This window comes from Ctenocephalides felis, unplaced genomic scaffold (genome assembly GCF_003426905.1).
Source record: "Ctenocephalides felis isolate EL2017-DRISC unplaced genomic scaffold, ASM342690v1 CF-g0.4_SCAFFOLD_01886, whole genome shotgun sequence".
NCBI classification, from domain to species: Eukaryota; Metazoa; Arthropoda; class Insecta; order Siphonaptera; family Pulicidae; genus Ctenocephalides; species Ctenocephalides felis.
In genome coordinates this window covers 75,804,000-75,825,111 of record NW_020538040.1, presented here as the reverse complement: position 1 = coordinate 75,825,111, position 21,112 = coordinate 75,804,000, and the positions used below count along the sequence as shown (strand labels likewise).

Genomic DNA, 21,112 nt, shown 5'->3' with positions numbered 1-21,112 from the left:
ATGGCAGATGGGTTTTGACGTTTGAAAAGCACCTACGCTCTGAAGTTGGCTCCGGGATAGAGCATAAACCATATACTCTTCTTTTATCTATGCATATACTCTTCTTTTATCAATGGCATAACCTGTCATTTCGTGGAATATTTAGTCCCGCGTTCTTTTCTCATTTTTGTGAGAGTATAGCATAGCGTCGCGTCGGTTTCGTTTCAAGTGAGCGTTTTACTATGTTTTCTGCTTTTTCTTTTCGTGTAATTAGAATTCTTTCGTTCTGTTGCTATTTCTAATTCTATTCTTTTTTTTTATTTGTTTATAACAGTTTTTTTCACATATTTCGGTTCGGTTTTTCGTTTTTTTGCTCTGGATCGCTTTCCTTGCGTTGCTTTTTTTGCTCTAGTAAGCTTTTTATTATAATTCATGCTTATTTTTCATATTTCATAGTTACAATAAGTGTTTTTTAGGATTTTTTACTTAGATTGCGTAAGTTTCTTTTTAGTTTAGTTACGTGTTTTTTTAGATTTTTACTTAGCTTGCGTAAGTTTATTTTTCGTTTCATATTTTTACTATTTAGATACTTACTTTTATTTCACTTTAGGTTACATTCTATTTAATAAGCTTATTTTTAGATTTTGCTCATTTACATTAGGTTACATTCTATTTCATAAGCTTATTTTTAGATTTTGCTCATTTAAGTTTATATTTAGTTTAGAATTAATATCATTTAGATACTCACTTTATATATTTACTTTTTAGCTTCTAATTTTCTTTACATTTATTACGATACGTTTTATTACCTTCATTACTTTTATTTTATATTTCACTTTATTACTTTGCTTATGTGGCAACATGGACAGCGACTTTTTCTGTACCGAGTGTCAGATTCCATTCACAGCTCGTAGCTCCTTGTATCGCCACATGAGGCAAAAACATGACAAAGAGCCAAGAGCTGTTTATCCCAATGCGTGTGCTTCCTGCCTTAAAATTTTAAATTTAAATATTTATTAACTCGTCATGTGAGCCAAGTTCATAATAACATCCCTAACCCTTCACCTGCCCAATCTTCTTCGGTATCTTTTGAAGACATTACACACCTTTCCTCCTCCACTAAAACAAATATAAAGCATCCTTTTCTTTATGTTTAATTTCAATGTTTATATTTATTCTATATTATTTATATTTATTCTATATTATTTATTACATGTTTCCTGTGACATGCTTTATATTGTAAATAGTATGTGTATATATTTTGAATAAAAATATTTGATGAAATAGATGGTTTTAATTGTGTTTCTTATTACCTATGTTAATCATTGTTAGAAAAAGTAATCAGATCACTTAAAGATAAAAATAGGCAAAAATATCGGACTGAACTTAAGTTTATTACATTACTATACATATGCTAGCCTTTAATATATATATATATATATATATATATATATATATATATACATGCATATATATGAGTTAAGTTCTAATAATCAGATGTTACATGCTACAAGACTCTTGTAGCTATTTTGATGTTCAGGCTGAAGTCCTAATCTTAATTCAGTGAACCCTACAATAGAATTAAAACACACTAAGCAAACAAAAACAACCTGAATAACATTTACCTGGGTGAATAAAATAACTATACTAAAACACTCTGCAAAGCCCTAATTAAAAATTTCCTAATAATTTCTAACAAAACTGTACTAGGTTTTGAATAACTATATGTTTGGTTTCCTGAAATAATATTAGTTGTGAAGAGACAATGTATGACCATGTAAATGTAAAAGAACCGCCTTCGTAAATAATTATATACTTACAATTGGGATTTCTATTTAACTGTCTAAAAGGTGTCTAAATGTGAAAGGTGAGAGACAATATAACAATGGGTGTACTATTTTGACGTTTGACAGTTTTGTTTTTTTGTTTGACAGTTTTGTTTGACGCACATAGGTTTTTTGTCTTTCAATGTTGTTACACTTTCTTTATTCTCGGTTGAGCGTCGTATGTTGGTATGACAAAGAAATGAGATATTATCATAAATTAGCTTCGTGTGTCAACCATACGTCAACTTGACAATATGACAATATACAGCGAACACAATTTGCACTAAAAATGTCGCTTAATTCTGCACAAGCGCCACTCGCGGATATTTCAGCAACTAGTATTTTTTCAGCGCACCAATGTGGAAATTGGATAAACTATAGAATTTGTAATTTATTATATTATATTTGAGGGTTTAATGGTTTGATAAAATAAATATTGTTTTGTACAATTATATATACTATATACTATCTATATTTTTATATTTTGCTAATATTTCTTTCACGTTAGCAACGGACCATGTGCTCTGATTGGCCGGATATCCATTTTGTGACCCTAAAATCATTTTTTTATTTCTTTTTATTTTATAGTAATTTTACACCTGTCTTGCAATGAACAATAAATAAAGCTGTAGAATTAAAAAACTTTAACTTTAACTTTAACTAATGGTGTATGGCATCGTGCCTTAAGGCAAATTGCTGAAACTTCTAGTACCATAATGAAATTCTCAAAGAGAAAAAAAAATGAAACAAAAAAAATATTTTCCCCAAAAGCAATCTCTTCGTCAACATAAGCATAAAGTTTTTTAAATCATTCAAATCGCAAACTTAGTTTTCTCAAAAACTGCTATTTTTTGCATATTTAGCTCCGTATCTCCGAAACGGTTGAACCTGTCTTTGCCAAAATCTAATCACCACTTCTACCGATCATTACAAATTGAATGTTCACTGGATCATTTAAATCAGATTGCTCCGTTCTCTTAGAAACTCGATTTCTATTTTCTTCACTTTTTGTTCCGTATCTCCAGAGCGGCTGAGCCTGCCTTTGCCAAAAATTAATCAGCATATCTTTCTATCAATAGAAATCGAATGTTTTTTAACCATTCAAATCGGTTTTCCCATGCACCCGAAAACGTAGACGAAAAGTTGTATCCATGTATTCATACATACATACACACACCAACATTTATTTTTTCTATGCCAAAATTTTCAGAAACCTTCAAAACATGAACATATGCAAAAATTTTCAGTTTCGATTTTTGGACGATTACAATAACATGATAATAACTTACCCTACGTTAAAAAAAGGAAAGAAAGTTAAAAATGCAAAATCTTCTGACCATTATCAAGGATTTTAGAAACAATATTTGCTCCGGATACAGGTTTTTAGTCCCAATTGTTCCAATTTTTTGCTAAGATTCTAATTATTATGTTTAGTATAGTTTTAGTTATGATTATGTTTCACACGCTAAGGGAGCTAGTCAGTAATTGTGATAAAAAAAGTTATTATATACTTAATCATATGATCACCCTGGATAAAAAACAATATTATTTGTATGATTATTAATAGGGCATCATACTAAACATATACAATCATACCTATAGTAATTCATCATCAGTACAAATATATAAAATATTTTTGATAAATCACAACTTTAGAATTCCATGACAACTTATTATTATATCTCAAATATTTTCTTTATTAATCATAATTAATTTATGGGCCTGCATATACATTTTATATCGATTTTTTAAATAAAATCTAAATATAATCAAATAATAAGCATAGCAATCTGGTAAAAACATTTTTTTTTATTTAATAAATATTTCATGAAAAACCTATCACATAAAACATTATTTAACATTTAATTTGTATTTAGTAATAAACAAACTCCATGTAAAATCCATGTGGACAATGGCGCAGTAGTTCTTAAATGTGCTTCAAACACAATATCATCCTCCATACTGTTTCTGCGCTGAGATGTTATATACACTGGTGTACGCAACATGTTCTAAATTTAAACAATTTTTAATAATTTTATATCTTAATTAAAAAAATACTCAATGACAAGATTGAAATGAATAATTCTGCGCAACAAGTATATAAGTACCTGCAGATGCAATCGTTGTTGAAGTGTAGGAATTACAATAATTATAGGAATTTCTTCTACAAGTACATTTGGTGATGACATTTTTAAACACATACTTTTTATATCCCATTGGCATCCTTCCAAGTAAAGTCCAATAACATAACATCCCTAGGTGATTGTACATTTTAAGCGTTATTAAAACAGTATGTATTGTTATAAAGTGATGTGGTAAATCAGATATGTTTATTAGTTTAAACAGTAGATATTGACTTAACAAAAAGAGATCATACAAGCAATAATATTAATAGCAAATTGTAACAAAAATCGCATGATAAATAAAAAATAGTTATTAACACATTATTGTCGTAATTAGAATGAAATATTGATGCAATTTTCATGCACACGGCTACTTTCAGTGGGATTATATTTAATTTGACTCACCTTCTCCGGTCGTCCTGATATCTCATCATAACTAGTATAAGGGGTTACAGTGGTGTAGAATGTAGACCTCTCCAAAGGCCAAAAGTGTTTTTGGCATTCCATTTGCACTACTGCTGCTAGATAGGATTCCGGAATAGTCAAGCCGGATAACCACATAATAGAAGGTTCACCTACTGTGCACTTCATTTACAAATCATGATTAATTTTTATATACAAATTAATTTATATCGATCATCACGTAATTATACATATTTTATAGTTTAGTGATCGCCATGAAATCACAAATAATTCAAACTAAATTGGTCAAAATTTGACCAGGGCTTTTTCTATTTAACCCGGGACCCTTTGGGATAGGAGATACAATTGTATGAGTATAAATACCTGTAACTTATAATAATAAGAGAGACTAGCAAATGTAACGAGAAAAGAAGGCCGTAGAGTAAAGTTCAATATATATCATAAACTAAATAGTGGATTTATTCACATATCTTATGGTGATGGAATATTTATAATTTACAGTCCGCTTATATCTAATTAGTCACAGTGATCCTCACCATAAATTATATAATATGCTACAAAAATCCTATTTTATCTTTTTGATTTATAAATTTAGCTCATCGCAAAGGTGTCTTTGTCTATTAAACACTAAATGAAATTAATTTTATGGAAAATACTGAATACTGAAAGTAAGTATTTGTATACATACATCATAATATAATAAGTTCGTATTTATATGGTTATTCTGAAGTATTTTATTCTTATTATTTACACTGATTATTTAATTTGTTTCCCAAATAATATCAATTCGACAGATATTTTATGGCTTTTGAGGCGACTGCATTTTTATTTTCGCTTGAAGATACAAGCACGTCCGAAAGAAAAATGTTTGTAGATTTGAGTAAATATATAAAGTAATATTTAAAATATATTAAATATATAATTAGATTTTATATGCAATAGTAAATATTATACACATCGTACTATAATTTGAAATTGTTTCGAATATTTACCCAATAATTGTATTGACTGATTCTTCTTTCAAAATGTTCCATCCAACTCCCAAGAGTTTTGCAGGTTTTTGGAGCAAGTTTTTTCCAACAAAGAGGAAGCTGGCCAATAAATAGACATTCTACTATACACTCCAAATCTGGATCCAAGCTTATTTCTCCATTAAGTGCCTAATTAAATAAATTATTAATATATATGCTTTGAATATAAATTAAATATATATATAATATATATATATATATATATATATATATATATATATATATAAATTATTTTTCAATTCCTACATTTAGTAGCAAGTTCAATGATGAAGACATTCTGTCCAACAGCTTATTAAACATTTTTAGTTCTTGAATTAAAATTAGTTTAGTTGGAGCTGTGTTAATGTCAAATGTTTCACGAATTTTCTCCAATTCATATAGTTTTGGTACTCTTTCTAATACATTCTGAGCAGTAGATTGGACAGTTTGGTATTTTATATTTTTGTCAAAAACCTCACCTATGGAAACATGGTAAATAATAAACATATTAATGTTTATTAAAATAAACATATTAATGTTTTATGTTTGTATATTTACTCGTTTGTGTCTGAAGATCCATCAAATATCGCCATATGTCCCTTGAGGCTTTCGTCGAATATTTAATTTCGGCATTAACATGTAAGCCAATAACTTCAGATGTATTTATTTTAAGCGGTAGGGAGTCTATATAATCTATAAATATGTATATAAATAAAATATATAAATGTGTGCATATTTTTATATGTGAGTGAAATTAAAAGTAATATGGAAATTGCCAAAATACCTAAATAAAATTCTCTATTTCCATTATGTGGTATTGTATATTTCACATTCTTGTCATTATAAAAATTAAATGGTTGAAAAGGATCAAATATAAATTCGCCCATGTATTCGTTCAAATAAGTTTTCACGACACGATTATCAAAACCATCCAGCACACGTCCCCCATATATAATCTGCGGTAAAAAAATATTAAAACAAACTAGGTATTTAATAATCAAATATGTTGGGTGCTATTTCACAATTTTGTTTTCACAAACCTCTCCTATTAGATATTTTAAACATTTCCAATTTATATTATTATCTTGCAATTTGTGTATTTGTGCGAGATAAGAATCGATAATTTGTACGCTTATATTAAAATCCGATTCACTAAAATCGTAATTTATATTCCATCCTATTTTGTCATATCGTTTTCTTTCCTATAATTCAAATTAAGATTGAAAATTAATTGATCTGTAGTTTTATTGTTTTTATATATGATTCGAATGTGTTCACAAAAATGGATAAATAGATGAATACTTCTAGCGTGCATTTTCTGTAAATTCAAGAACACGGATTTGATACTGGTTCAATATTGATATTCCTGGATAAATTTGATGAAAAGTTAATATTTTGAAATTTATTTTAAATGTACAAAAATCACGTCGCGAAGTCATGTAAATTAATAAAGTGTTATTTACCTGAATAACTGCATGAAAAAATGCTAACACATAAACTAAGCTTTTGAAAGCAGCATGAGGGCATTTATCTAATATGCTTTGCGATAAATCATGGTAAGAATTTCTTAAATTGTATCTTATTCCACTTGAGAGATCCGTTGCAACTGGAATCATAGGTAAAAAAATATTAATGTATTATTATTACATTGATTAAAACTATTGAAGTTGCAAATGTTTTATCTTAAATATTTGTTATGCAAAAATGAATAATTATTGCTAGTAATATATATATTTGTTCGATCGAATAAATAAATAATTTTTTAAATATATATTTTCACCTGTAAAACACCTTTGTAAAATTTCTATGGGTATAGCGCCCGCTGTATCAGTTGTAATCCACAAACGGAAATCCCGATGCGGATTTTCCATAATACTCAACAATTTTTCCATTTTATCTTTAATTGGATTAAACAAATGACAATTTTGTAGTAAAATCCAACTTCCTTGTTCAGCGGCAGTGACCACCAAGTCCATAGCCAACTGGGTTACAAATACATGTTTATTTACAAAAATAAATAATTTACTTAATTTCTTACTTCTTCTTGGCCTCTACTCAGTGAGATTTCTCTACATTTGAAGCGATCACTTCCTAACTCATCAGCTAATTTTATGAGTTTATTCGTTGGATCAAATCCAGATGTTAGCATAAAAATTATAGGAATATGCGCCAAAGTTTTATTGAAAATATCATTAAAACACACATTTGGAGGCTTTATGTATCTTTCTCCCAAAGACGAAACTAAATCAAATAGAAATATATGCTTTTATATAATAAATGTTAAATATTAGTTTGAATTTGAATATTACCTATGAAATCTATAACACCATGAAAAACTCTATCCGTGCGGAAACATCGCAATATCATAAGTCGCCTAAAAGGCGTCAGCGACTTATCATAATTCATTGGTAATGGGATGCTTTCAGGTGTATCAACATCATTCCACTAAAATTAATAACAATTAAACTTACAATATATTGAAGAGTTACGATATATTGAAGATTTAAATACTTACACTTTTCCACACATCATTATTTCTGACAATATCTTTTAGAAGACTTTGGAAATGAGGAAGAAAGTCCTTGCTCAAGTTTAGAATATTATTCCAAATCTGTAATACTAGAATATTACATATCGAAAATTGTGATATGATTTGCAATGGATTATGAAGTAAAAACCTCAGTTGTAATCCAGTTCGGACACGAAACAGGCAAATTTTCAGTCATTTTCGAACCTTGAATAAAAAATCTTAATTCTTGCTCTGATATTAATTTTATGTTCTGTTCTATTTTAATTGCCAACAGAAACGAGAAAAAAATTCTGTGTTTTTCAAAAATACCTAAAAAACCGTATGTATACATTCACACATTATATATATATATATATATATATATATCTGTGTGTGTATGTGTGTACGTATACCTGTACATGCATAACAGTAAATGTTTTCAGTAAGTGTATGAATAATTTTCTTCAATTTGCTAGAGATAGAATTATCTGCAGTTGTTTGTCGTAATGAAAATCTAAAAACTTCTATGTATGTTGTAAGACTAAACTGATATACTTTATTAACAATACTCATGTCGGATATGGCAAAAAATAATGTAGAACCGTGTATTGCAATTTGACGATGTTTATTTCGGACTTCATTGATATCCTTCAAATTATTCATAGATGCTGCTAAATTGCTTTTGGCCTATCAAAATAAATAAGAAATAGTATATATATTTAAGCTATCCGTTTATCCTCCCCGATACCTACATCGGAAATTTTCTTCTTTATATTTTCCAAACAAGAAACAAACTCTGCGTTGTGTATTATATTTTCTGTAGGAGTCAACATCTCCTGTAAAAGCGTATTTTCGAGTTTTTCGAGCAGAGTTGTATTTAAACTTATTTCCTTCACAAGCAAACTGAAATCATTTTCAACATCACAGTGCTCTTCCTGAATTGCAATACTTATTAATTTTTCTTCTAAACTCTTGAAATATACATAATTTTATTAGTTAGTTTTTTATTAATATTTATACACATTTAGCTTACATTTTCTGATATACTGAAATTAATAACTGATAACTTTGCATACACGTTTGTGTTTAGATTTGGATTTCCAAGCTGTGTTGTAAAATAGAGTCTAAATCCATCATCACCAATGTTTTTTTCATTTTCGAATAAGTCATTCAATTTAGGATTTGAAACTAAAATGAATAAATAATATGCAATAAAAATATATGTATATGTAATAAATAATAAGCAATAAAAATATATGTAGTGTAAATTCTACAATACTAATTCCAGTCTTCTCAATTCATTACCTGAAGTGCTTTCTTCTAATATCGAATATATTACTGGGTCAACATAATCACCAATATTGATGAATATGATAGGATATCCATATTTAATGGCTTGCTTTAATTGATCTATGTAGTCAGGTTGAACAAACGTAACTGTTCTCAAATTATTCTGTTGTTCCATTTTTTTAATCCAAGATATTGCCTGCTGATGAGGATCAATGCAAAGAGGATAACGCAATGCATAAATGGTCAATATTCCATTCTGAAGAGATAATTCATCGCTCGGCAAACCTTCCAAATTCCATCTATACAATATTATATAAAAAGGTGATAGTATTCATAGTAACTATCATAAAAAAATATAAAAAAAATCTTCCTATGTAGTTTGAAAATTAACCACACCCAAAAATAGTTGCAATTTGACCAAAGCTCTGCTTTGCGCTTGGAAGCTACAAAAAAAACAAAGCTTACAAGTGAAGTCCAGAGGTTTAGTCAAATTGAGACCATTTTTGTGTTATTGTGGTTAATTATTATTTTTTTGGAATCATAACGACGAATAACATTTCTAGGACCACAATCAAAAATATTGAAACAATTGCCCCAGGCCTTCAAGAATTAAGACTTTTTGATGAACTAAAAATTGAAAATTTTCAAAATTGGACTTTGAAACACCCAATAAAAGTATTAAAGTGTGTTTGCAAGTTCCATTAAAAGTTGACGCTTGTAAAATGTAAATTACTTAATAGTTCAAAAAAAAAATCGAGTAAAATAATATAAAAGCTAAAGATGATGTGATTTTTACTAGTTACATTTTGCTCACAATCAGTTCAAATGCTTGTTGTACGTGTAAGCTCATTATGCTTGAATTACTGATTTTGACAAAAATGCACTAGCAAAAATTGTTTTATCTTCAGATTTTTATTTTTTTACTCAATTCAATTTAATTCATAATAAATTTATTTATAATCGTACTTTGACAACTTTATCATAATTTATAAAAATAAAATGCATATAATAAAAATCGATTGATGTTAGACTCGATAATTCATGCTGTGATCAATTTGAATAAAAAATACAAATCCTAAATCTAAGAATTTAATCAACCTTACCTTCTGGTGTGAACTTCATTTACTAACTGCTGGTGAATGACATATGATTCAATTACAGGAATATTTCGATTTATGATATCTTTTAACAAATTGTCATACATCATTTTCAATCTGAATTCTAGATTGAATGGACCAGCGTAGGACAGAAAGGCAGCCGTCAATAAACATGATCCAATATGAGTTTTCTCGTTTTGCCTCAGAGTGTTTAGTTCTTCTTGCCATCTATTTGTTAAAGTATATAGTTTTAACACATGTGTTTTAAGAGTTATTTGGTATGAAAAGAATAACATTATAGGAACATACTAATTTTAACTCATATAGAAATTAAAAACCATAAAGGATGAAACATCATAAATACTAAAAATTTGTAGGCGTCGTCATTCAGGTTTTGTAACAATAAGTCACTGAAAGTATTAAGTAAATAATCTCTTGGATTTCAAAATATTACTTAATTTTATAAAAAGCATAAATATAGAATTAGAGCAAATGACAAATATTAAATGATTGGCTAAATTGTGAAAATAGATTATGATAAATTGGTATGTTTGTGATATTAGGAATTAATTAATATCTGACCGAATATGCTATTGAAAATAAATAAATTTAGTGTTTGGTACGATATTACGAATAAGAATCCAGAAACACAAGAAATTTTTGATCTATCAAATATCAATACATTAACCGCCACAGCAGACATATGTGTCTGACGCTAAGAAGTTCTACATTAGCCTCTGACAAAAGCAAAACAACGTCAATCACACATGTTCGACGCAAACGATACGTTTGCAGTAAGTTTAGAAAGATTGTCCTTTAAGGAACCTATAAGGAATACCAGATTTTTTTTTGGCTTAGATATAAGACTGACACGGCTGGTAGAAAAAAATAAAGCCATGTCAGTCATATATGCGTGTCATAGAAAAGAGTTTTTCTTGGAAATTTGTCAAACTAAATTTTTCTTTGATACATTATTTTTCCTTGATACTTTTTTAACTAAATTATCCAACAAAGTTACCATGACCCATTTCTCTGATATTATCGTGGCGATTAACGTGTTAAACTATTAACGTGACCATATTTTTCAAAGTCAAAACCAGGACGCAACTTCAACCAACCGTTAAAATCGGGACCCCTCGGAGTGGGGGGGGGGTGGTATTATATAAGTGTTGAATATCTTGAATATGATTTTAATACTGATTTAATTTTCCTTTTTTGACTATAATGTTTTATTTCGATCAGCATAACTGACTCTTAATAGGACTTTATTTTCTTATATGCTATATTATATCATTTTTTTTTATAATTGACTTTAGTAAAAATTAGCACGTGTACAAGGTGTTCAAAAAGTTTGTTTTCATCATTTTTGGTAATTTTGGTAAAATTAAAGTACATAATTATTACTGTGAGGGGCTATTTTCATCGACTTTTGGAATTTTAATTTGGCAATTTTCTCCTTCATAACGTATTGTTTCATACAAGCATACTCGTTGTATATAACATTATCAAATATTTAATGGATTGTTGTAATTTTGTTATCTGATAATTCGAAATCCGGGACAATCCTAGACAAAAGAACTAAATCTGAGACAAATATTGCTTTCAAAAAAACCCGGGACACAAGGTGAAAATCCGGGACTGTCCCTGCCAAACCGGAACGTGTGGTCACCTTAGTTAAACTGTTTTTTTTTTAATGATTATGATATTATGAAATCTTTAAAATGAATTAGAAGCTTAGAAAGCTCAGAAAGTTGGTTTCACATAAAAATATAAATTTAATTTTAATTTTAAAAATTACGCTTTATTTTACTTGCATAAATACGTAGAGAAATGTCTAATAATATATTTATTAACTTGACAAGAGCCTGAAATAATATCTATTATTATTGATTACGGCTTGCTTATGAATAAATAAATAAATAAATAAATAACTCGCTTACGACAATTTCTAGACATTCTGTTGTAAATTCCAAAGATAACAGTCAACTTAATTTAATTATAATATGCATCAAACTTTCCCATTATAGAAAATATTATATATGAACGTTTGAAGAGCATTTTAGTGAAAAAGTGATTTTGAGCAAAAACTATTGGTAATACTAGAATACTGAAATTTTCTTAAGATAAAAATAATTTGATAATTTCATATTATTTTTGTTCTTTGTATAAAGTTACGTCAATTTGGCAAACAAACAACTATAATATGAATACTCCCAATAACAACAAGTGAGTGAACATAAGCAATCGTACCTTTTCTGCTCTATTCTTAACCCAGAGATTAATCTATCTGCGACAGTCAGTTGCTCTATTATGACATCCACATCTTCCTGCAGTTGCAGTTTGTGGGCAACTACATCATTGTATCGTTTATCCATTGCATTTATATCAGTTTCTAGATTCTCTATTTCAGCGTTTAGATTGCACAGATTGCTTATGGCGACATTGTGCTCCGAGACCAGACTGTTGATATGTTCCTTTTTTGGTTTCATCTCTTTGGCAACAGCAAAATATGATAACACTGCGCGCACAAAACGCAACAAACAGTATCCTGTTTTACTGCCCATTTGCGTTTCGTCCAGCATTTTAGATATCTAGGAATATAAATTACAAGTAACTGCAAGTTGAAACTTCAAAAAATAATGCGTAGTTCTGAAGGTAGTACAGATAAATGCGCACAGTACGAGGATATCTCGTACATATAAGGATATCTAGCCAAAATGTGTTTAAACTATTTTTTTGTTATTAACGATATATGTGATTTTCAAGTCACAGCGGCCAATAATGGTGGCACTTCTGTGTATCAAAATATTATTAGTTATTTCAGGTTGAACAGCTTAGCAAAGGTCATTAATCTTAATATTGGTCGTCTCTGGTCAACGTTATAAAATAAAGATTTATGCATAATCTCATGCAAAAAGCCATAGTTATTCTGTAAAATATAGAAAAAAATGGAAAGTGACCTGAAGGTTATACGGGCCCATAGAGGGTTAAATTGGTCTAGTCCGTTTTCAATATTATCATATGAGTATAAGTAATTTATGTAATGTTATGAGTATAATTAACATAAAAACAATAACAATGAAGTGATGCTCACATACATCTTTATGAATGAAATAACATTTTTGAAATGACGTATTTAAAAGATGATAAATGAATCTCTAAAATTTCACGTTAGTTAAACTTAAAAATTAATCTTTTACTACCATTATTGCTAAATTTTCATAAAAAGTCAACGATTTATGTCCTTAGTAATTTTTCACATATACTTTATAATCCAAACCTTCAAATGCGCCTTGATCATTCCAACTTGTTTTTGAGAAACATCATCACAATTTAATTTTTGTAAGGACACTAAAAAATTTGGATCATTCATCATTGTCCTTACGGATTTCCAAGATACTTCCTTCAGACCTTTTAAAATGACAACACATTCGCACACGCATTGCACTATGTCCGGTGGCGTTGTCATTGAACTAAAATTAACATTACATTAGTATTATAATAAATATTTTATAATATAAAAATATCACACACAATCAAGTTTTGAAGTCATAAACTTGGAAAATTACACTGCGCGACAAAAAAGAAACTTTTCTTTTCTTGAACTTTTTTAATATACCTAGAATTGCACGCTGATTTAAAATATACCTTCCATTTTTTCGTTTTTGAGTTTTAGGGGACTACCCCAATTAGTCATTTTGGCTATGATTATTGCAGTTTAACGAATAAATAAGAGTTTTATCTGCTATTTTCGGTATGGTATTGACTCTTAGACGTTGTGTGTATAATTCAGATAGTTTTTGTTACATCTGTGATTAATATGTTTCTGACAAATACCGGAAACCTACGTCGAACTGTGTGAAGACATCGTATTTCAACCACTTTAAGACTAAATTAAACAAACTACTTAAAAAGAAATGATAATACATCACGACGATTGTTTCTTCTGTATGGTAAATACCCCTACACCCCATATCCATGATAATAATGAACAACCTAGAACATAAACATCTTCTGTCTACTAAATAATGGATGCAGAAACCAACGTTAAGAGAAAAGATCGGAAGAATTAAAAACTGATATATTTGATGTAATTGGTTTGAATTTATCACCCGTACTCTTATTCAGAACGGTTTTTGGAAAATTTTGGGATCATCAGGACGTTGGAGGAGCAATATCAAGGAAGATGGGACATCCACACGATGGCTGACAATTGTTGGAGCTTGTGACGAAATCGGTCAGGCCTTGCCCATGCTCGAAAATCATATATAAAGACTTTTGAAGGCATAAAATGAATTATGTTGTATTTTTTATTGTAATTTTAGGCAAAACTAGCATGATGGCATATCTCAAAAACTAGAGCTGTTAGCAAATTTCTGTTACTGTTTTCGGAATCAGCGTCCTCGAATTACTGAGAAACCATCATAACATCTCAGGAACAATTTTAGTGTCGCGCAGTTGTTATCAATTCTCAATTCAATTATAAAAACATTATATAAAATATAAATATATTTAATATTTTCTTCACGAATACTAGAGATGAATATTATAGTTTTAGTAATATTGAACTATTACCTTATTTTAGAGATGTCTTCAATATCCAAATTTCCTAGAGCATCTTTTGCTAAATTTAGTGTTTGCAAAGCTTTAGAAAGAGCTGAACCTGCTTCCGCTTTTTCTACACCAATAAGTTTAGCTTGATTTGCTATCTCCAGACTTTTTGCCGTAGCCAAACGTTTTTTATCTGCAGCTTTCAGTTTTTCTGCAAAAAAAAATTAGTTTTCATATAATATAGTTTCTACATTATATTATATTCCATATTATATTCCATATAATATAGTTTCTACAACATATTAGTAAGTAATTTTGCAAATAAATTAAACCTTGTATTGAAAGTGAAATTTGTATATAAGTGCTGGCGTGCAATCGAAATAAATGAAAGACAAGAAACAAAATTACATTGACCTAAAATCTGTCCGTTAAACTCCAAAATAATAAGTAAGATATTAAAATGCTTTTTTTAAAATAATAATATAAAGCTTGCAAATATGCCCTTTTTTGAAGTGCGTAATAGTTACCCGCGGATAACTCTGCTAGTAATGTTTGAGAAATTTCTGTTTGCTTGTTCACAACAATACTTTGTTTTTCTAATTTTTCGTTTAGATTTTTTAGTTCTAAAGCTGCCAATTCAATTCTGTTAATGCCTCCAGCTAATCTAACGCACTTATGACAATATAATATTCATTATTATAATACTATTATTATTATATGAAATTATTATTAGAATCCGTACAATTATTATCGCAATAATCTGCATATATTTTATAAATAAGATTATACCTGTTCAGCAGTAAAATTATGTCTATCTTCCAGTAACAACAAATAAGATTGTATATAATCTAAGTAGTGCTTGAGTGTTACATAATTCCTTCTGTTAAATTTTGTAAAATATTCTTGAATAAATCTTTCCATACCGAAGTGTGCTTCAGCCACATGTTGGACCACTTCGCTTCTGTGTTCTTTTGGTATGATTAGATTCTTAATAAAAAATCATAATAAAAATTATTTAGAAATTACGTAGTATGTTTATATATTATCGTATAATATTATAATTTACTGCTGAAATTTATAAGCATATTATTATCTTGAATTCATTATAATGTAACTTACATTAGCGAAGAAAACATTTGCTACTGCAACCAAGGCTTCTTTAGGCCACATGAAGATCCAATCAATTACTGTATTATTAATAATTCCAGGAAAATCTTTGCAATATTTCCTTAACACGTTGTCTACAGGCGACATTGTTAGAATAACATGCAAATTATCAATACATTTTTTTGTAAAATAGGACCAAACTTCTTCTCTATATAAAAAAAAAAATATTTTTTACAATATGTCCAAATAAATTTTTCAACTACATTGTTGCACAGCAATTTGTTGGAAGAAAATAATTTATATTCGAACTTGTGTTGTATACAACTCGTATTATCAAAAAAATATTATTTTAAATTTGAATAATAATTTAATACGAATGTAATGTAAACATATTACATAGAAATATGAAACGATATGAAACATGCATATTAACTTTTGTGTAATTATGCGATATAAATAAAACAAATCAAAAGCATTTCTACTAATTTTATAATTTGAACAGAGTCTAGTATCTATTTGTTATATAAAATTTTTCATTAATTGTGTAACTATGAAAACTTTGAGTTAGTTCTGTAGATTCGCTAATAAAAATATTTCATGTAATTACGTTTCAGTTGAATATCCTTCCTTTTCAGCCGCAATTTTACATGCATTTAATAGAGTAACTTCGTCTTCTTTAGTAAACAACCCTGGAATCATTTCATTCGAAACTATAAAATTTATATGTTCGAAAAAATCCTCATCGGTAACCTGCAATATTATACTGCTCCTTTATCCGCATTTGACTGACTATTACTATTACTTTATAATACAATTATTAATATATATTTTATAACTAGCTGTAAGTGGAATTCTGTCTTAAGGAAATTAAGGCATCGTGCCTTAAGGCAAATTGCTGGAACTTCCCGTACCAAAAATTATTATTTTTTTAAAAACGATTAACATTTTTGAAAAAAACTTAATTTGAAAAAATAAGATTTTTGAGAAACTATAAATTGGACAAAAAATTACTTTTTTTTGAAAAAAAAAATTAAAAAAAAAATATTTTTTTTTAAATTTTTTTTTTTGAAATTTTTTTTTTTTTTATTTTGACATATTGTGGAAGATCTGAACTTTCTTTTCAAAGCAATCGTACTGCTTTAACTGCATAGGGACAAAATATAAAGCGCGTAAGCGCCGCGTCGCCGTCTAACGGATAAACATTGGTACGGAACCCATAGGAATGTTAACAAAATGTATACTTATTGTTAAAATCTCTATAAAATATCTGATAATTTGATGTGCATATGTCTAATGATCATTTTTGACCGCCAAATGGCTCATTTTTTTACTTTTTCCTCCATACCTCCGAAACCGCTAGACCTACCTTCATGAAAATTTTATCGATTCTTCATCTTGTCAATATAAGTGAAATGTTTTTTGAATTATTTAAATCGGACGCTCCGTTCTCTTAAAAACTGAGTTACCGTTTTCGGCACTTTTTGCCCCGTATCTTCGGAACGGCTAGACCTGCCTTCGCCAAAAACTAATCAGCACGTCTCCTTACCAATACGAATCGAATGTTTTTTGAATTATTCAAATCGGTTGATCCGTGTCCCCGAAATCGTCGACGAAAATTTGTATCCGCACATACATACACACACATACATACACACACACACACACACACACACACATACATCCATTTTTTCTAAGGTATGCCAAAATGTTTAGAAGGTTTTAAAACGTAAAGATATATAAAAATTTTCATTTTTGATTTTTTTGCGATTACTATAACTTGCCCTACGGGAAGTTAATAATTAAATATATTTCATAATTGATAATTATAGTAATAATGGAGTGTCATAGGATTCTTTGGACTCAAAATATGTTTATTTATTTATATTAGCTGATCAAGCAAAATAATGATTCAGAAACATTATATAAAGATGTTTGTAGCTTTCACAGTTTATCAATTGATTAAGAATAATAATTAACAGTGTTTATAAAATAGTATAAACTTTATCACAATTTACTTAAGGTTGTCAAATATCTCCCTTCCGCCTTTTTGTATTATAAACCAAGAGCAAAAAAGCGGAAGGGAGATATTTGACAACCTAATATAATAAAGCGCTAAATAAATTCTTGTATCCAAATTCTCATTGTTATGTATTCCAAATAAAACTCTAAATTACTCACGAAATTATTAAAAATTGGTGACATTTATTTATCAATTAGTAAATTTATTACCTTTCGTCTCTTTAATAGATATCATTAATCAATAAGAAGTAGTTAATGTTCTCTCAAATAGTAATAGAGTAGAGCGGGGCTTAAAGGTCAGCGGATAAAAAAGTCCACCGCCATTGTCGCAACAAGTATCATTTTTTTAACAATACTTTTTTAAAGTAGAAGGAAAAAGATGTATAACAAAACCGGCCATCACCTTAATTCTTATGAAGTCGGTATCAGGAGATAAACTACAATATATCAATGTTCACAACAAAAGTATTTCGTTTCGTTGGTAGTTTTTTTGAATATAATTTTGAAGTATACGGCATTTAATTGCTTTATAAGATGTAATGTTATTGAATTAAAAGAAACAATTTTCTATGAGATAAATTTAATTAATATCCATTCCAACTCTGCTGAAGAATATTTCTATAAATATCGAATAAAGATTATATACGTATAATATTTGTAAACAATGTGCCCATAACATTTTTATATCGCTTTGGTCAATTTTTTAAAATTTAGAATTATCTGGGAATATTACTGAACATACTTTGATTGCTAATTGTTTGATACGCGTTATTTGTTGCGATGTAGTTCATTTGGTAGAGACAGTATAAATACTGAAAATCAAACAGAACTTTTGTGCTCCGCGCTACCCTAAATACATTAAGAACATCAAAAACAATCATCACGTATAATTGTACATATTATGATTGAGTACCGATTTAATAAAATTTCCATGTTCACTTCTCTTTCAATTATAATTCCTATATAAATTGATTAATATTTATTTATTATTAATTATTTTTTTCTTTAAGGGTCTATTAAAATCTAACTGATATAATTCAACGTTTAATCATACATTAGTTAAAACTCAATATACATATAGTTCTACATACCTGGTCAGTTGTAAAGACAAACGCCAACTTTTTATTTTCAACACTTAATTGATAGAAAAGCATCTTAAGGTCTTTTCTAAAAGAAGTTATGTCAAATCCTGTGTCAATAATAATTTCGAATACTTGACAACCAGCGGTGTAAGATGCCAATTTTGCCAAGCTCTGTTTCCCAGTGCCATTGGCTCCTGCAATTAGCACATGCCCACAGTGCATTCTCAAAGTTCTGTGCAGCCGTGTCAAATGCTCCAGGGCATCTTCAAACAGAACCAGGTAAGGGTTCCCGACGAGTTTCATATAATTGTTTAGTATCTGGAAAGATTATGACATACCTTTGAGAAAAAGCTATCTTAATAAGTATAGTTCCGTTATTCATTAGCAATAGTAAATTCTAAATTCACGCTGGAAACTGTCTAAAATCTTTATTATCTGTGCAATATAGCTAACGCGTCATTATGATATATCGCCAAGTACAACTTTGTCAACCATTGCCAAATTAAATTTGAGATCAATATGATGTTAATGACTTTTTATAATAAGTATAGTACTAATAATCCGTAATCAAAACAAATAATGCAAATAAAATAAGTAAAATTATATATTGCAATTTATTGAAATGCTGTGCATCGAGATAGACATGGTTTTTAAAATCTAATACTGTATTGGAATATGTTAAACCATCGTAACGTTAGAATACAAAAATAGGTCTTGAAAATTAAATTTTATTATTGATTTCTAAACACCACTTAAATTATCATAAATAGTATAAAATGAACTTACTTCTTGGAATAAATAATAGACAGATGTGTAATCAAGGAGATCCTCATAGTACCTTTCCTCACCATCATTTAATGCATTTCGATAATCACCAAATAATATGGGGTCGCGCAAAACATATTCAGGCGTTGACATTTCCGATCTTTGTGGTTCTAAATAAATAAACACATGTTTATATATATATATATATATATATATATATATATATATACCAGCTGGCCCGATAAACGTGGCGAAAATAAATATTTCTAGGAAATATTTTACCGGTTTTACCGCTGGAGCGAATTAAGCTTTTGCATATGCTTAGAAAAATGTTTATAAAAATTCAGTGAAAAATGTACACAAAAAGCCGATAATTAATCTGTTATCGAAATTGATAAAAAAATTAAAAACTTCTAAAATGACTATTATAAAATAGGAATTTGTGGTAGAAGAGTGAAAAATCACAGCCGAGTATAGTTTATTATATATTTATATATATATATATATATATATATATATATATATATATATATATGTGTGTATCTGTAAATGTATGATACAAACAATTTATTTCATAAATGTAAGATAACTACCATCTGCGATTGTCGACAAGCAATTTTCTTGTATTTGTTCAGAAAAGTGTGTTTTCACTACAGATTCAATTGCATGCTGCATCACATTCCAATCCTAAAAACAAATAGAGTTGTAATTAAATATAATTTGAGTTGTTAAGTTAAATTTGAATATCAATAAAAGTGAAAATTAAAGAAAGGTTAGAGTATGAGAAGATATATTTAGAAGAAAAAACATAAAAAAATGTTGTAGGTAAAAAATGCTCTAAGTAAACGAGGTCCATAAATGAAAAAAATAAAAAATAATAATGCAATATATTATGTAATATATAAATCTTCAATAAAAATATAATTCTCACCTCTTTGTAGCTAAGTCTATCGCAAACAGTACGCAAAAATTCATTACGCCAAACACGAACAAACTCCCGTAGCGTTAAGAATTTGCTGGGCTTTGTCATCAAGAGTCCTGCCACAATTTTCGATAAATCTCTTATATTGAAGGTGTAGTGAAATTTATTTGGCGTTGGTCGCAATTGAACTATAATTTTCTGTAAGAAAGTAATCCAAGATCAAATTTAATTTCAGTAATGAATTTTAGAGAGTATTCTAGTGAAATTTTTTTAAAAAATTGTTTTTTTTTTCTTTTTTTCATATTTTCGAAGCTCAACTATTCAAGAATATGTGTACGAGAGAATTTTTTAAAATTCAAATTTTTTTCGGAGATACAGCTATTTGACGATGATAACCCTCTTGTTCCTT

The 21,112-nt window shown here is 28.6% G+C and overlaps 1 protein-coding gene across 1 annotated transcript in view; it reads right to left on the bottom strand.

Moving 5' to 3' along the window:
- Positions 1 to 3,667: 3,667 nt before the first annotated feature.
- Positions 3,668 to 21,112, bottom strand: part of LOC113375353 (dynein heavy chain 10, axonemal) — a 46,616-nt gene continuing 29,171 nt past the window's right edge. Inside the window, exons 43-71 of the mRNA XM_026615288.1 lie at positions 20,713 to 20,901; positions 20,375 to 20,468; positions 19,803 to 19,951; positions 19,026 to 19,334; positions 16,523 to 16,665; positions 15,928 to 16,123; positions 15,598 to 15,795; positions 15,336 to 15,480; positions 14,833 to 15,019; positions 13,538 to 13,730; positions 12,508 to 12,848; positions 10,264 to 10,485; positions 9,176 to 9,459; positions 8,904 to 9,058; positions 8,623 to 8,841; positions 8,284 to 8,557; positions 8,040 to 8,200; positions 7,671 to 7,806; positions 7,400 to 7,602; positions 7,142 to 7,343; positions 6,825 to 6,967; positions 6,402 to 6,563; positions 6,146 to 6,317; positions 5,920 to 6,054; positions 5,629 to 5,840; positions 5,344 to 5,511; positions 4,334 to 4,513; positions 3,914 to 4,060; positions 3,668 to 3,814 (exon numbers count right to left, since the gene is read on the bottom strand). Of these exons, the coding sequence (XP_026471073.1) occupies positions 3,668 to 3,814; positions 3,914 to 4,060; positions 4,334 to 4,513; positions 5,344 to 5,511; positions 5,629 to 5,840; positions 5,920 to 6,054; positions 6,146 to 6,317; positions 6,402 to 6,563; positions 6,825 to 6,967; positions 7,142 to 7,343; positions 7,400 to 7,602; positions 7,671 to 7,806; positions 8,040 to 8,200; positions 8,284 to 8,557; positions 8,623 to 8,841; positions 8,904 to 9,058; positions 9,176 to 9,459; positions 10,264 to 10,485; positions 12,508 to 12,848; positions 13,538 to 13,730; positions 14,833 to 15,019; positions 15,336 to 15,480; positions 15,598 to 15,795; positions 15,928 to 16,123; positions 16,523 to 16,665; positions 19,026 to 19,334; positions 19,803 to 19,951; positions 20,375 to 20,468; positions 20,713 to 20,901 (5,466 nt within the window). The remainder of the gene's footprint in view (positions 3,815 to 3,913; positions 4,061 to 4,333; positions 4,514 to 5,343; positions 5,512 to 5,628; positions 5,841 to 5,919; positions 6,055 to 6,145; positions 6,318 to 6,401; positions 6,564 to 6,824; positions 6,968 to 7,141; positions 7,344 to 7,399; positions 7,603 to 7,670; positions 7,807 to 8,039; positions 8,201 to 8,283; positions 8,558 to 8,622; positions 8,842 to 8,903; positions 9,059 to 9,175; positions 9,460 to 10,263; positions 10,486 to 12,507; positions 12,849 to 13,537; positions 13,731 to 14,832; positions 15,020 to 15,335; positions 15,481 to 15,597; positions 15,796 to 15,927; positions 16,124 to 16,522; positions 16,666 to 19,025; positions 19,335 to 19,802; positions 19,952 to 20,374; positions 20,469 to 20,712; positions 20,902 to 21,112) is intronic.